Source organism: Trematomus bernacchii, unplaced genomic scaffold, assembly GCF_902827165.1.
Source record: "Trematomus bernacchii unplaced genomic scaffold, fTreBer1.1, whole genome shotgun sequence".
NCBI lineage: Eukaryota > Metazoa > Chordata > Actinopteri > Perciformes > Nototheniidae > Trematomus > Trematomus bernacchii.
Window position 1 is genome coordinate 185,701 of NW_022987519.1, and position 12,489 is coordinate 198,189.

At 40.1% G+C, this 12,489-nt stretch overlaps 1 protein-coding gene and 2 gene segments (V, D, J or C); 2 read left to right on the forward strand and 1 right to left on the reverse strand.

Annotated features, from left to right (window-relative positions):
* The window catches only part of LOC117471842 (tubulin alpha-1B chain-like), a 32,721-nt gene extending 20,959 nt beyond the window's left edge, over nucleotides 1-11,762 (forward strand). Inside the window, exons 1-4 of one of the 2 annotated variants that reach the window (XM_034117084.1) lie at nucleotides 8,628-8,729; nucleotides 9,779-10,007; nucleotides 10,106-10,254; nucleotides 10,770-11,762. In XM_034117084.1, the coding sequence (XP_033972975.1) occupies nucleotides 8,727-8,729; nucleotides 9,779-10,007; nucleotides 10,106-10,254; nucleotides 10,770-11,747 (1,359 nt within the window). In that variant the 5' untranslated portion in view covers nucleotides 8,628-8,726 and the 3' untranslated portion in view covers nucleotides 11,748-11,762. Of the gene's footprint in view, nucleotides 1-8,627; nucleotides 8,730-9,778; nucleotides 10,008-10,105; nucleotides 10,255-10,769 lie in introns of those variants that run through there. The other variant, XM_034117094.1, reaches the window with a different exon arrangement.
* On the reverse strand, nucleotides 4,110-5,446 carry LOC117471905. The segment is given in 2 exon segments: nucleotides 4,110-4,587; nucleotides 5,358-5,446. A coding segment is annotated over 1 exon segment (258 nt).
* Nucleotides 6,320-7,112, forward strand: LOC117471875. The segment is given in 2 exon segments: nucleotides 6,320-6,548; nucleotides 6,656-7,112. Coding segments are annotated over 2 exon segments (414 nt in total).
* Nucleotides 11,763-12,489: the final 727 nt, after the last annotated feature.

The window sequence follows — 12,489 nt, forward strand, 5'->3', positions numbered from 1 at the left end:
CCAATGGGAAAAAAAACACAGCAACATAACACATAAATAAAATAAGGATAACTGTGACTTATTGTTGAGTAAATAACAGTGTGTGTTTTAAACCTTGGTCCTCCCTGCAGAGATTTCTCCACTTTCTATGATTTTTTTTTTTTTTTTAATGATATTGTCAACTGTAGATGTTTACAATATGGTAAGTTAGGAATTTCATGAAAACATATTTATTTTTACTTTTGTTTCAACATTGGATATTTTGTGTTTGTGGTGGATTCAATCGAATATTGAGAAAATTATTTATGTAAAAATGTTTGACACTTTTTTTTTACAGTTTCATGTGTAGGTACCTTAAAATTACAAAGAAATATCTTAAAGTCTTATAATAGTAATACACTTTTATATTACGAGGAGTTACATATTTAATTGCAGATAATAATTTAAATTTTACATACATCTGCATGTATTTTCTGAAAGTGCAAAAATACTGTAAATATGATATAGTAAATTTACTTTAAAAAAAAAATGAAATAAATGTTATTTGTTGTTGTCAAAATACTTAAAATAATGTTTTGGGTTGTTAATTTATAATTCATATCTATAATTTTACGGAATTTTGCAAGTTATTTAAAAAAACATAATTACTATAAAAAAATAATTATTTCCTGTAAAATTAGGATATTTTTTTACAGTGTATAGAATGTCTCAGTTCAAATCTTCCAGACGGTTTGAGAAGTAGGCTATGCTGCAGGACACACGCCGGTTAGAATAGTCTATTCTGCACATGTGCAATGCTGCACAATTCAAATTTTACAGTAATGGGTTGTGCTATTACAGATGATTTTGAGTACAGTGCTTTACTGTGAAATAATAGTTAAATAATGTCAAATCCAATTTTACTGTAGTTTTATAGATATTTTGTTGTGATATTACAGGGGCTTTTTATTACAATATTTCTCTGTAATATGATACTCTTAAATGCTGTGAAATCCTTGCAATGTTTACAATGTTGTTGTGATATTACAGGGGCTTTTTATTACAATATTTCTCTGTAATATGATACTCTTAAATGCTGTGAAATCCTTGCAATGTTTACAATGTTGTTGTGATATTACAGAGGATTTTGATTGCAGTATCTTATTGTGAAATAATAGTTAAATGCTGTGAAATCCAAGGATACAGTCCTTTTTACATGTATTTGTTGGGATATTACAGGGGGCCTTGATTACAATATGTCACTGTAAAATAATACTGTTAAATGTAGTGAAATGCTGGTAAATTTTTACAGTGAGAGTGCGTGATGTCACAGCTAGAGGGTAAGATATCTTGAAATATGCCTTCATATTTTTTTTTTAAACTGCCATAATTCCCAAACCCTACATTCCTGAGACATCATTTTTCATGACAAACGTAGGAAAACATCTCGTAGCTTGAAAAATGACAAATAATTAATCAAAATAATTAAACAAAATGCCTCTTGAGGGCATGAAGTGACAAAAACGTTCAACATGTCTCCATTAAAGCCCATTGTAATTTCAGGCAGATATTTCCTCACAGCAGCAGCCGCACACCTTTAGTTAAACTGCCAAAAAGGCCACATTATTAACCCGAAAGTACACAAAAATTACACTTCAGATACTCAACTTCCTTGACATGCTTCACGTTTTGAAATTTCACAGATATCTGTTATCGTTCTTCCACAAAACGTTCACATGTAAGAGGTTTATCTGTCATTCAGAACAATGCAAACCTTTGATCTCTTCATAGCTCGTTAGCTCAACTATAAACACCTGTGTAATGGAACACGATGATGTCATCACTCCAACTGACAGCAGTCAGTTCTAACTGTTCATTTCATACACACACACTCTCTCTCTCTCTCTCTCTCTCTCTCTCTCTCTCTCTCTCTCTCTCTCACACCGGTCCATGCCTCAACAGCTCTACGCCAAATCTGAGATCTCACCATATGCCGTTTCCATGGAAACGCATCCCTCGCCATAAAACACGATGTTGTCGTGATACCTATGCAAATGATCCAAACACCACCAGACTTCAGATGACAGTTAATGGTCCAGCCCTCAACATGTCTATATACCATTAGTGAGTTTTCCTCAAAAGCTGTTGCCATGGCAACAATTGCAATAAAACACGATATTGCTATAACTCCTATGAAAATTGTCAAAAAGTGCTAAAACTTCACATGTGTGCTAACAGTCCAGCCGTGAAGACATCTACGGGACAGTTTTGAGATTTCTTCAAATGCCGTTGCCATGGCGACAGACCACTCGCCATGAAACACGATGTCGCTGTAAGTCCAATCGACACGGTCCAATCGTCCCCCAATCTTCACTTGTATATCACCGGTCCATACCTCAACAGCTCTACGCCAAATCTGAGATCTCAACATATGCCGTTTCCATGGAAACGCATCCCTCGTCATAAAACATGATGTCGCTATAACTCCTGTGAAAATGTTCAAAAAGTGCTCAAACTTCACATGTGTGCTAACAGTCCAGCCGTGAAAACATCTACGGGACATGCCGTTGCCATGGCAACACAATGCCCGCCATGAAACACGGTTTTCTCATAACTTCAGTGAAAATGCTCCAAATGGCACAAAACTTCAAAGGTTTGGTAACACAGCCATCAACGCATCTAAGCGTATTATGGGATGTCATCAAATGCCGTTGGCATGGCGACAGATCATTCGCCATCAAGTTAGTTCAAAAGTTTGCATTTCAAATATTCTGCTGCTTTTCCAAGCCTTTTTACTTTCTTTACTTCTCTCATCACACATTCAAGCCCCCAGTGTTCATGTATCATTTCAATCTAAATTATTAATTTTCTTCTTACACATTACATTTCAGCATAAAGCATTCCCACTAGCAATTTCTTTAGGAATTGCATTCTCTAGTTGTAAATGATATGCTCCCATATGTATATACAGTATAGTATAAGCCTATAAGTGATATATTTTTATTCATTTTACTTTTAATTGTTAACTCTTTTCCACTTTTTAAGTATTTGTATTTTAATGTTGAAAACACTGGTCCTGTAACAAAATGATTTCCCACATTGGGATTAATAAAGTATCTATGTATCTATCTATGTATCTTATTCAAATGTCATTGACATAAATGCACCAAGAGATCACAAAGATCCAAAAAGGATTTGACTCCCCAGCAGTCGAGGAGGGAGAATGATTCGGCTCTGGCTGGACTTTCTGCTCCGTCTTTATCGTCCTCAGACTCCACTGGTCTCAATGTTCTTCAGCGAGTCGAGGAAGCACCACATAAAGAGCTGAGTGCTTCCTGAATTCCCTCTGACAAGCTGCCATGCTTCCCTCTTCCTCTATCTCCACCAAAAGCATCTGAAAACTGAAATACTAGAGCTTTAGGAAGAAAGATCAGAGTCTCAAGCCTCTTCTCAGAGTAACACCGCTGTAAAGCATCTTCTGCACCAATGATCTTCCATTACATCCATCAAGATAATCAGGATGTACTGTTATATGTGACAAAGAAACATATGAGCCATTTCATTCTTATAAAAGGCTTCCACACAACTAAGGTGCTAAATAGGTCCTTGTTTTCATATAATATCAGTTTTGAATCAATCAGCAACAAATTGTTGAATTGATTGATTCTGCAAACAGACAGCAGAGACAGAGACTGTGGTACCCTCTCTCTGGTCTCAAGTTCTTTGGTGGAGCTTTACTGAGTCCATTAAATACTATTTAAGGTACATCTCAATTTAGATTCTTGTTATATAACTTTATGCAGATGATATCCTGCTTTTTATTTCTTATCCTGGATTTCTTATTCTAATTAAGAATGTTTGATTAAAGTCAAGTTTAACAACACACGGACATCACACATGGATTTACTTAAACATCAGTGATAAGAGAGAGCTGTGTGGTTTACCATTGAAATGTTGATAGTATTGATATTGGTACAAATCTTGATTAACAAAAATAAAACTGGGAGGAATCCAGAAGTATATCCAAACCCTTAATATCATGAAAAAGTAATATGTGAAATATTGACTTGTTAATGTTGTGACTTTTGTGAATGAATGTGAATAAGGTTCCTTTTATATATAATATCTCAGAGAAAGGGAATCAAAACTCATTTTATAATACACACATTCATCTTTATTGTTTTAAAATGTTGAAACCATCGACACAAGCAGAAACAGGTTGATGTTGAAACATGTCCTGAGAGCCAGAGAGCAGACTGAGAGCAGTGTGAGAGAGAAAGCAGAGTCCCAGTGAGTCAGCTCAGGACTGGGAACACTGGTCTCTCCTCAGTGTCTCTGAGAGCGCAGTCTGGGAGCCCTGGGTGGCCTCACAGGTCACAGAGCCCACCTTCCTCCACTGGTCTGCAGAAAACCTCAGGGTGCTGCTCCAGCTGTAGTGGGCGTCCTTCTCCAGCACCCCGGGGCTCCTGCTCTCCTCCCAGCTGCTGCTGCTGCTGCTGCCGTCCACCTTCCAGGCCAGACTCCAGTCTGAGGGGAAGCCCTTGTTGGCCAGGCACATGAGCGTGGCCTTCCCCTGCTGCAGCTCTTCTGTGGAGGGGGCCAGCACCGTCAGGGTGGGACGGACATCACCTAGGAGACACCAATCAGATTAGAGGACAGGGAGCACACAGCTGTCAATCAACCAGCAGACACTGGGACACCTTTACTGTGAGAGCGCTTGTCCTTTAAGGAGTTTCTGTCAGATGTTGGTTCTGCTCCATCAGTCTCTCACTCACACATTGTTTCACTTCCCTTTAAGAAGCCTCTCATGCAAATCAGCACAGAGACACTTCCTACAGAGTCACCTGCAATATGTCAGACTAAATATTTGAAATAGTAGTTATCAAAATCATCCAAAACCTGAACTCTACAAACATTATTAAATTATTTAGTGGATAAATAAACAAATACAGGAAACGGAGCAATCAGCTGTGCTTAATGTGAATCTCAATCACTACCCAGTTTTACAAACTATAAAATAATGTCTGAAAGAATTCAACACATGTTTTAATATCCATCGTTATCTTTACTCCGTTCATCTGTATTTAAAAACTGTATCTGTAATTTATTTGAGAACAGAGAGGAGAACAGAGATAGACAATTTCAAAATAAGTTAATGAAAAATGATCAGTTTCATCATTTCACATTTGAAGCTGTTTAAATGACAGCATGTTGGGAATAAAGACATTTCAAGAAAAGCTGCTCTGACTTGGTCTCAATGATGAAGAGAAATAAAGACATGAATACTAATACTATCTAAACATTACAATTAAAATAATATAAATCTATCTCTCAAACACTCTAACACAGAATTTAAAACGTCTCTTAACATCATATTTAGTTTTTGTGCAGAAACTTACTTCCAACATCCAGTCTGGTTCCTCCACCAAAAGTCCACCACAGTGATACAAAGTCATTGAGCCGCCGTACAAAAAGCTCTCACTGTAGAGAGACAGGGCTCTCTGACTTTGACTCACTGAACTAAACCTACCAGCCCTCGAGAAGCTACTTCACCATTAAAGGTGGAAATAATGAATTATTCTGTGTTCAAAGTTCCATAAAAACATTTAAAGGTCTTTTGCTGGAGTAAAGTTAGCCTCTTAGTTCAGAATATTTGATAAGTATGTATACAATGACATGGAGAGGTAACTATTTCTCCGTACGCTGAATAATAAGTACAACAGAAGAGAAATTGCTCTTATGAATTAACATTTGACTTACTTCCAAACTCCAGTCTGGTTCCTCCACCGAACGTGTACCACAGTGATACAAAGTCATTGAGCCGCCGTACAAAAACCTCTCACTGTAGAGAGACACGGCTCTCTGACTTTGACACAAACAAACTCACCAAACACATCCACAGTTTACCCACTTGATATAATTACTGCTTCAAATGTTTGAAACAGATTCACACACTATGGAAAAGTATTGAATCTTTTTTTGTGAGCTGTTGCAAAAATACTCATATTTAATGAAGTAGATATTATTACGTTATTACTTAAGAAAAACTCTCTCATCAATCGGGCCAAATGGAAATCATTATCATTTTATAAAGGTTTATTTCAGATTGGTGTGGAGGAAGAGAGCATTGATTTGTGTGCTAGTGAATTATATGAAATTGAAAGATATTTGAGGATATAATAAGTGAGCCCTGACCCATTCCGGGCGGCAGTGCCCTTGAGCAGGGCACCGAACCCCCAAGTGCTCCGTGGCACATGTTCCTGTGCACCTATGTACTTGTAATGTGTGTGTGTATAAAGAAACAGAGTGGAAACTGAATGTTCCCCCAGGGGAGATCCATCTTCTTTATCTTCTTCTTGGTGATCAGTAATCCAGGTCCCTGTTGGAGTCAGAGCATTTCCATAGAGAGACACTTTGCATCAGCAGCACCATGCTCCAGTGCTCTGGGACACTTTATAGTCCTGAGAGTTGAGCACTGGATGACTGACAGCTGTCCTTCATGACAACAGAAGACACAGAAATCCTCCTCATCAAGAACATGACTCTGATCTGCGTCCTCATCTGGACTCTCCTCTGCTGCTGCTTCACAGGTAAAGTCCAGAGAATCAAACTCCTCTCCTCTGTGAACATCCGTCCCTCTGAAATGAAGCGGACAAAACCATGACGCTGCTTTATGTCTTTGTCTCTGTATCCTCAGAGTCCAGAGGCCAGTACACAGTGACTCAGTCTGGAACAGTGATCTCTGCTCCGGGACGCTCCGTCTCCATCACATGTACGACCAGTCAGAAGGTTTATGGTGGGAACTATTTAGCCTGGTACCAACAGAGAGATGGAGGAACTCCTAAACTGCTCATTTATTATACTAGCACTCGAGTATCAGGGATTTCAGACCGTTTTACAGGCAGTGGATCAAACTCTGACTTCACTCTGACCATCAGTGGAGTCCAGACTGATGATACAGCAGTTTACTACTGTCAGAGTTGGCATTACCCCAACAGTCAGAATGTGTTCACACAGTGAAAAAGCGTCGTACAAAAACCTCCCTCAGTCAGACTGAACAGGAACTGAGCTGACTGCTGCAGCTGGAAGCTACACTTCACTGAGGACACACACACACACACACACACACACACACACACACACACACACACACACACACACACACACACACACACACACACACACACACACACACACACACACACACACACACACACACACACACACACACACACAGACATATATATCGGGGCAAAGCAGCACAGAACACTTAGGGGAACACATAGCATCTCCTTCTCCACACGGCTAAGCTGCCAATAAAAGCTGAAACAGAGCAATATTTGGCAATTTGTTTGGCTTTTCTCTTTGACATTCCAGCAATTCTCAGACCAATCATGGTGTATTTATATACATGGCCAAGACTTCCGAATATGAGTATGCTATATCTACACTTGTACCCAAAGCTGGTTATTACATTACATTACATGTCACTTGTTAGACGCTTTTATCCAAAGCGACTTACACACTCAATACTGTGGACAATCCCCACAGGAGCAATTTGGGGTGAAGTGTCTCAGGGACACAACGACATGCTGACTGCAGTGGGGTTTGAAATAAAAAATCCTTGTTTTGAAATAACTCTGTCCCCAACAGCAGCACAAACTAAAATAACTGGAGAAATGTTCAAGTCCACAGGAACCTCAAACGGTTTGGTCATCATTTATGTAAACAAGTATTTCCAAGGCACACTTTTATATGATCATTATAGTTATACAAAATAAGAGAATAACAGGTATGAAATAATTCCAACTCATACTATAGTAACACACAAATACAGTTTAAAAGGGGAGTGATTTGTAAAATATCCATAAAGAAAAAGTAAATCTGTTTACAGTTCTGTTTCATATGGGTATTGTTGAGAGATGTATCCATAGATCTATAGTCCCTAATGTTGCTCTCAAAGTGCACCAGATTTATGCATTTAACTTCAACATTTAAAACAAATCTTCCCGGGGGAGCTAGCCCCCGGACTCCCCTAGAGGAGGTGAGGACCTCCCTAGAGGATGTTAGGTCCACAGTGTTTACATGCTTATTTATACAATATGTGTGCTTATGCTAACATCATAAGACAAAAGTTGGTTCCATGTTGTGTGAAGTGAGAACGCACTAGAGTGAGGGGGGCGCCCAAGCCAAAGCTCGCTTAGGGCCCCCAAAAGACAAGGGCCCTGCCCACACCCCCTGTCAAATTGTCCCACCCACATTGAGGATGCTTCCTACGCCCATGCTTAAATATATATATATATTTATCGTAATTCAAATATGAAACAAGTCGGAATATGCCAATCTTTTTTTCTTATTATCTTATTTGCTAAACGTTCTTGTATAGTAATATGCATGTGTTGTATTATTCTACGACGACTATTTATTAAAGTTCAGCAATAACCACGTTATCCCAGTACATCCATGGGACTGACGTTCTTAGGTGGGGTGATTCCGCTTTGAACAGGAATTTTGATAGCCAGTGTTCTTGTTTTCCATGTGCTCAATAAAGTTTCTTTAAAAAATATTCTAAAGAATTCAACCAATCAGAAGTGGACCCACTTGTCTTTTCATCCAATCAGATTCCGCAGCAATTGCGATAAATAGCCCCGCCTAGAAAAATACACCTGTTACTTCTTACCCTGGACTCATACAGGCCCTGCCGTGAGAGATAACTTTGCCTTTTCCTCTTCGTTATCGAAGCCCTCTGTCTTCACATCTTCAGAAAAATGGTGAGTACGATAGTACAGGTTTTCTCCACTTAGAGGATGTGTGTTTAACCAAATGCAGCGCTCTGAACGTGTGTCATCATGCGAAAACGTAACCAGCTTAAAGTTTTTTTAACCGCTTACTATTTAAAGAAGACTCATCATTTTTATAGTGAAACAAAAATGTTGCGGTGGAAGCTGTTAAATCAAGCTTCGTCGTTTTAACTCTGGTGTTGGTAAATTTAAGTGTAACTCGACGGCACAGTCAAGATGTTGAAGTGACGCATTTACAATCGGCGCGAATTGTTGGAAATAAATATACTTCCTGTCTCATTAGTGGCCAGGTTTAATGGTTTCATATTTAAAACATGATATGAACACAGATAAAACATTTGTTTCTGAATTTCAGTGAACCAGGGCGTTTTTACAACGTATGCTACGTCTGAAATGATTACATCAAAATATTTTCTTTCATTACATAGACTGGGTCAAGTGGATTTTATTTATTGACGTGCTTTGCAAATGCATTTTTCCGGCTTAACCTGGAGTAATTATTGTATTACGAAAAACAAGATAAGGACTTTGTGTTCCAATTTGTACTTTATTTAGGTCGAATTAGATGATTATTATGTGTGTTTACGTTCTGGCCTGCCACGCCACTCGTCTCCTAAAGGGGTGTGGCAGTGGCGCAATCCGTGTGACACAGTTGCAGAAAATGTAAATGCGTAGTCTCCTCTCTTAACACTGGCCCACATTCACGTCCAATCGTGCCACCTGTCTGCCAACAACTGCGTCATTGTGCTTTCGGTCTTACACGTATAAACAGTATTTAGCCTCTTTTTGTTTTGAATTATAACTGTCTTTCTGTTCAGATGACAAATGTGTGCGTCAGGTGACTTAAATCATGATATGATGTTTGGTTCTTATTAAAATAGCCTTTTTCTCTAGAGCAGTCCTCCCACATGTGATGATATGCCACTAGAATGTATGTTACACTGTTTTTGCACAAGAATCAGCCAACTAGGCTTCCTTTTTTATGATAGTTTCTTAACAACCTTTTTTCCCTTTCACAGCGCGAGTGCCTCTCAATCCACGTTGGTCAGGCTGGTGTGCAGATTGGCAATTCCTGCTGGGAGCTTTACTGCCTGGAACATGGGATCCAGCCGGACGGCAGGAAGCCTGGTGACCAGAACATCTCAGGAGGAGGAGGGGACGATTCCTTAAGCACCTTCTTCATGGAGACTGGAGCTGGAAAGCACGTCCCCAGAGCAGTGTTTGTTGACCTGGAGCCCACTGTCATCGGTACATTCTCATTCATTATAAATGATAAAAGTATCATAAATGCCTTTTCCCCCTCTGTCATTCAAAACCTTCAATAATCTAATGCTCATTACCCTTAGATGAGGTGCGCAAGGGGACTTACCGCCAGCTGTTCCACCCTGAGCAGCTGATCACTGGCAAGGAGGATGCTGCCAACAACTACGCCCGAGGACACTACACCATCGGCAAGGAGGTCATCGACCTGGTGATGGACAGAATCCGAAAGCTGGTCAGTACATTTAGAACAGAAGTCCATTTTTCTGAAGAGTATTAAATGGAAATGAATCAGTTTATTGCTAAGTAGGTTTTCACATACAAGGAGTATGCAATCATATTGTGGTGAATGGCAAACATAAGTATTGCAAAAGCTAAGTGTCATAACTAATAATAAATATGTGAAGTATATGTTTTAAAATGTAGAGTTGTACAGTGTTTTAAACAAACACAAGACATAACAATCTGGTATCACTCTTTCAAAGTGAGCATATTTCCCTGATTCTGGCCCACTTGCATCGGCTTCCTCCACCCTGCAGAATTCAGTTTAAGATCCTCCTGATCGCATTCAAAGCCCTCCATGGTATGGCACCCTCTTATCTCTGATCTGTTTTCATTGAATCTATATGTTTACATGCTGTGCACTAATATGCTTTTTTATCATTAGCTGTGAACCCTTGGCACTGCTGTCTTTGTATTATATAAATACGTTTATTAATATTATTTCATGATTTTCTCTCTTTCTTTCAGTCCGACCAGTGCACCGGTCTTCAGGGTTTCCTGGTGTTCCACAGCTTCGGAGGGGGCACCGGCTCTGGTTTCACCTCCCTGCTGATGGAGCGTCTGTCCGTCGACTACGGCAAGAAGTCCAAACTGGAGTTCTCCGTCTACCCAGCTCCCCAGGTGTCCACCGCTGTGGTGGAGCCCTACAACGCCATCCTCACCACCCACACCACCCTGGAGCACTCTGACTGTGCCTTCATGGTTGATAATGAGGCCATTTATGATATCTGCTGTAAAAAGCTGGATATCGAGCGTCCCTCTTACACAAACCTGAACAGGTTAATGAGTCAAATTGTGTCCTCCATCACTGCCTCCCTTCGTTTTGATGGTGCCCTCAATGTTGATCTGACAGAGTTCCAGACCAACTTGGTGCCCTACCCCCGTATCCACTTCCCTCTGGCCACCTATGCCCCTGTTATTTCTGCAGAGAAAGCTTACCATGAGCAGCTCTCGGTGGCAGAAATCACTAATTCCTGCTTCGAGCCAGCCAATCAGTTGGTGAAATGCGACCCACGCCACGGTAAATACATGGCCTGCTGCCTTTTGTATCGTGGTGATGTCGTTCCCAAAGATGTGAACGCTGCCATTGCCACCATCAAAAGCAAGCGCTCCATCCAGTTTGTGGACTGGTGCCCCACTGGTTTCAAGGTGGGCATCAACTACCAGCCGCCCACTGTAGTTCCTGGTGGAGACCTGGCCAAGGTCCAGAGGGCTGTGTGCATGCTGAGCAACACCACTGCTATTGCAGAGGCCTGGGCTCGGCTGGACCACAAGTTTGATCTGATGTACGCTAAGCGTGCCTTTGTGCACTGGTATGTGGGTGAGGGTATGGAGGAGGGAGAGTTCTCTGAGGCCAGAGAGGACATGGCCGCTCTGGAGAAAGATTACGAGGAGGTTGGAGCTGATAGCCTGGAAGATGAGGAAGAGGAAGGAGAGGAGTATTAGAAAGCTTTATTGATCTCTGATCCATGTTGTTTTATTAATGTCAAGAAAATAAAGTTGTTCATTGACTGAACCTGAACCTATGCTTTCCTCTCATCAATAAATACACTGTTAAACATGACCTATCTGCCTAGATGGGTTGTATGTATTCACTTGCTCAGTTCAATCAAACATGTTTTCACACAGAGATGCTATTGCTCAATTCAGTCACTTGGAGGCAGTGGTGTTTAACATGTATATATCTTTTCTCTGAACAGACCAGTCATGGCAATCTAGTTAAATGCTAGATTAATCACTACATTATTTCTCAACATCAGATGATTCAAGAGTACCATTTGCATATCTTACATTTACTTATTTAAGATTGGATTTGTGCTTTACGTGACAAGAACAGAGTCCTAACCCCGGCCTGATCTCAAATAGGGTGTGGTATTCACTCTGGCCCAAGAGAGGGATAGTAGTGAGGCGGGGGGGTGGGGCTCTCATGCTGGCAGACAGGTGGTGTTTAAGAAGACTTAGTTCTGCTGTTCCCAGACCGGAACATGAATGAAACTGAAAGCAATACATTAGGAACCATGTAAAGCCAACATTGAAAAAGGCTAAATAGTGTTGTAAGGACATTAGTGTTTTCACAGGTGTTGTAAACGTTTTTTTTATTTTCAGTTCTGTAATCATTCACCATGTTCGGTTACAAAGAAATGCTTTTTCTTGGCATTAAGCAGATATTTAATGTCATTAAAACAGA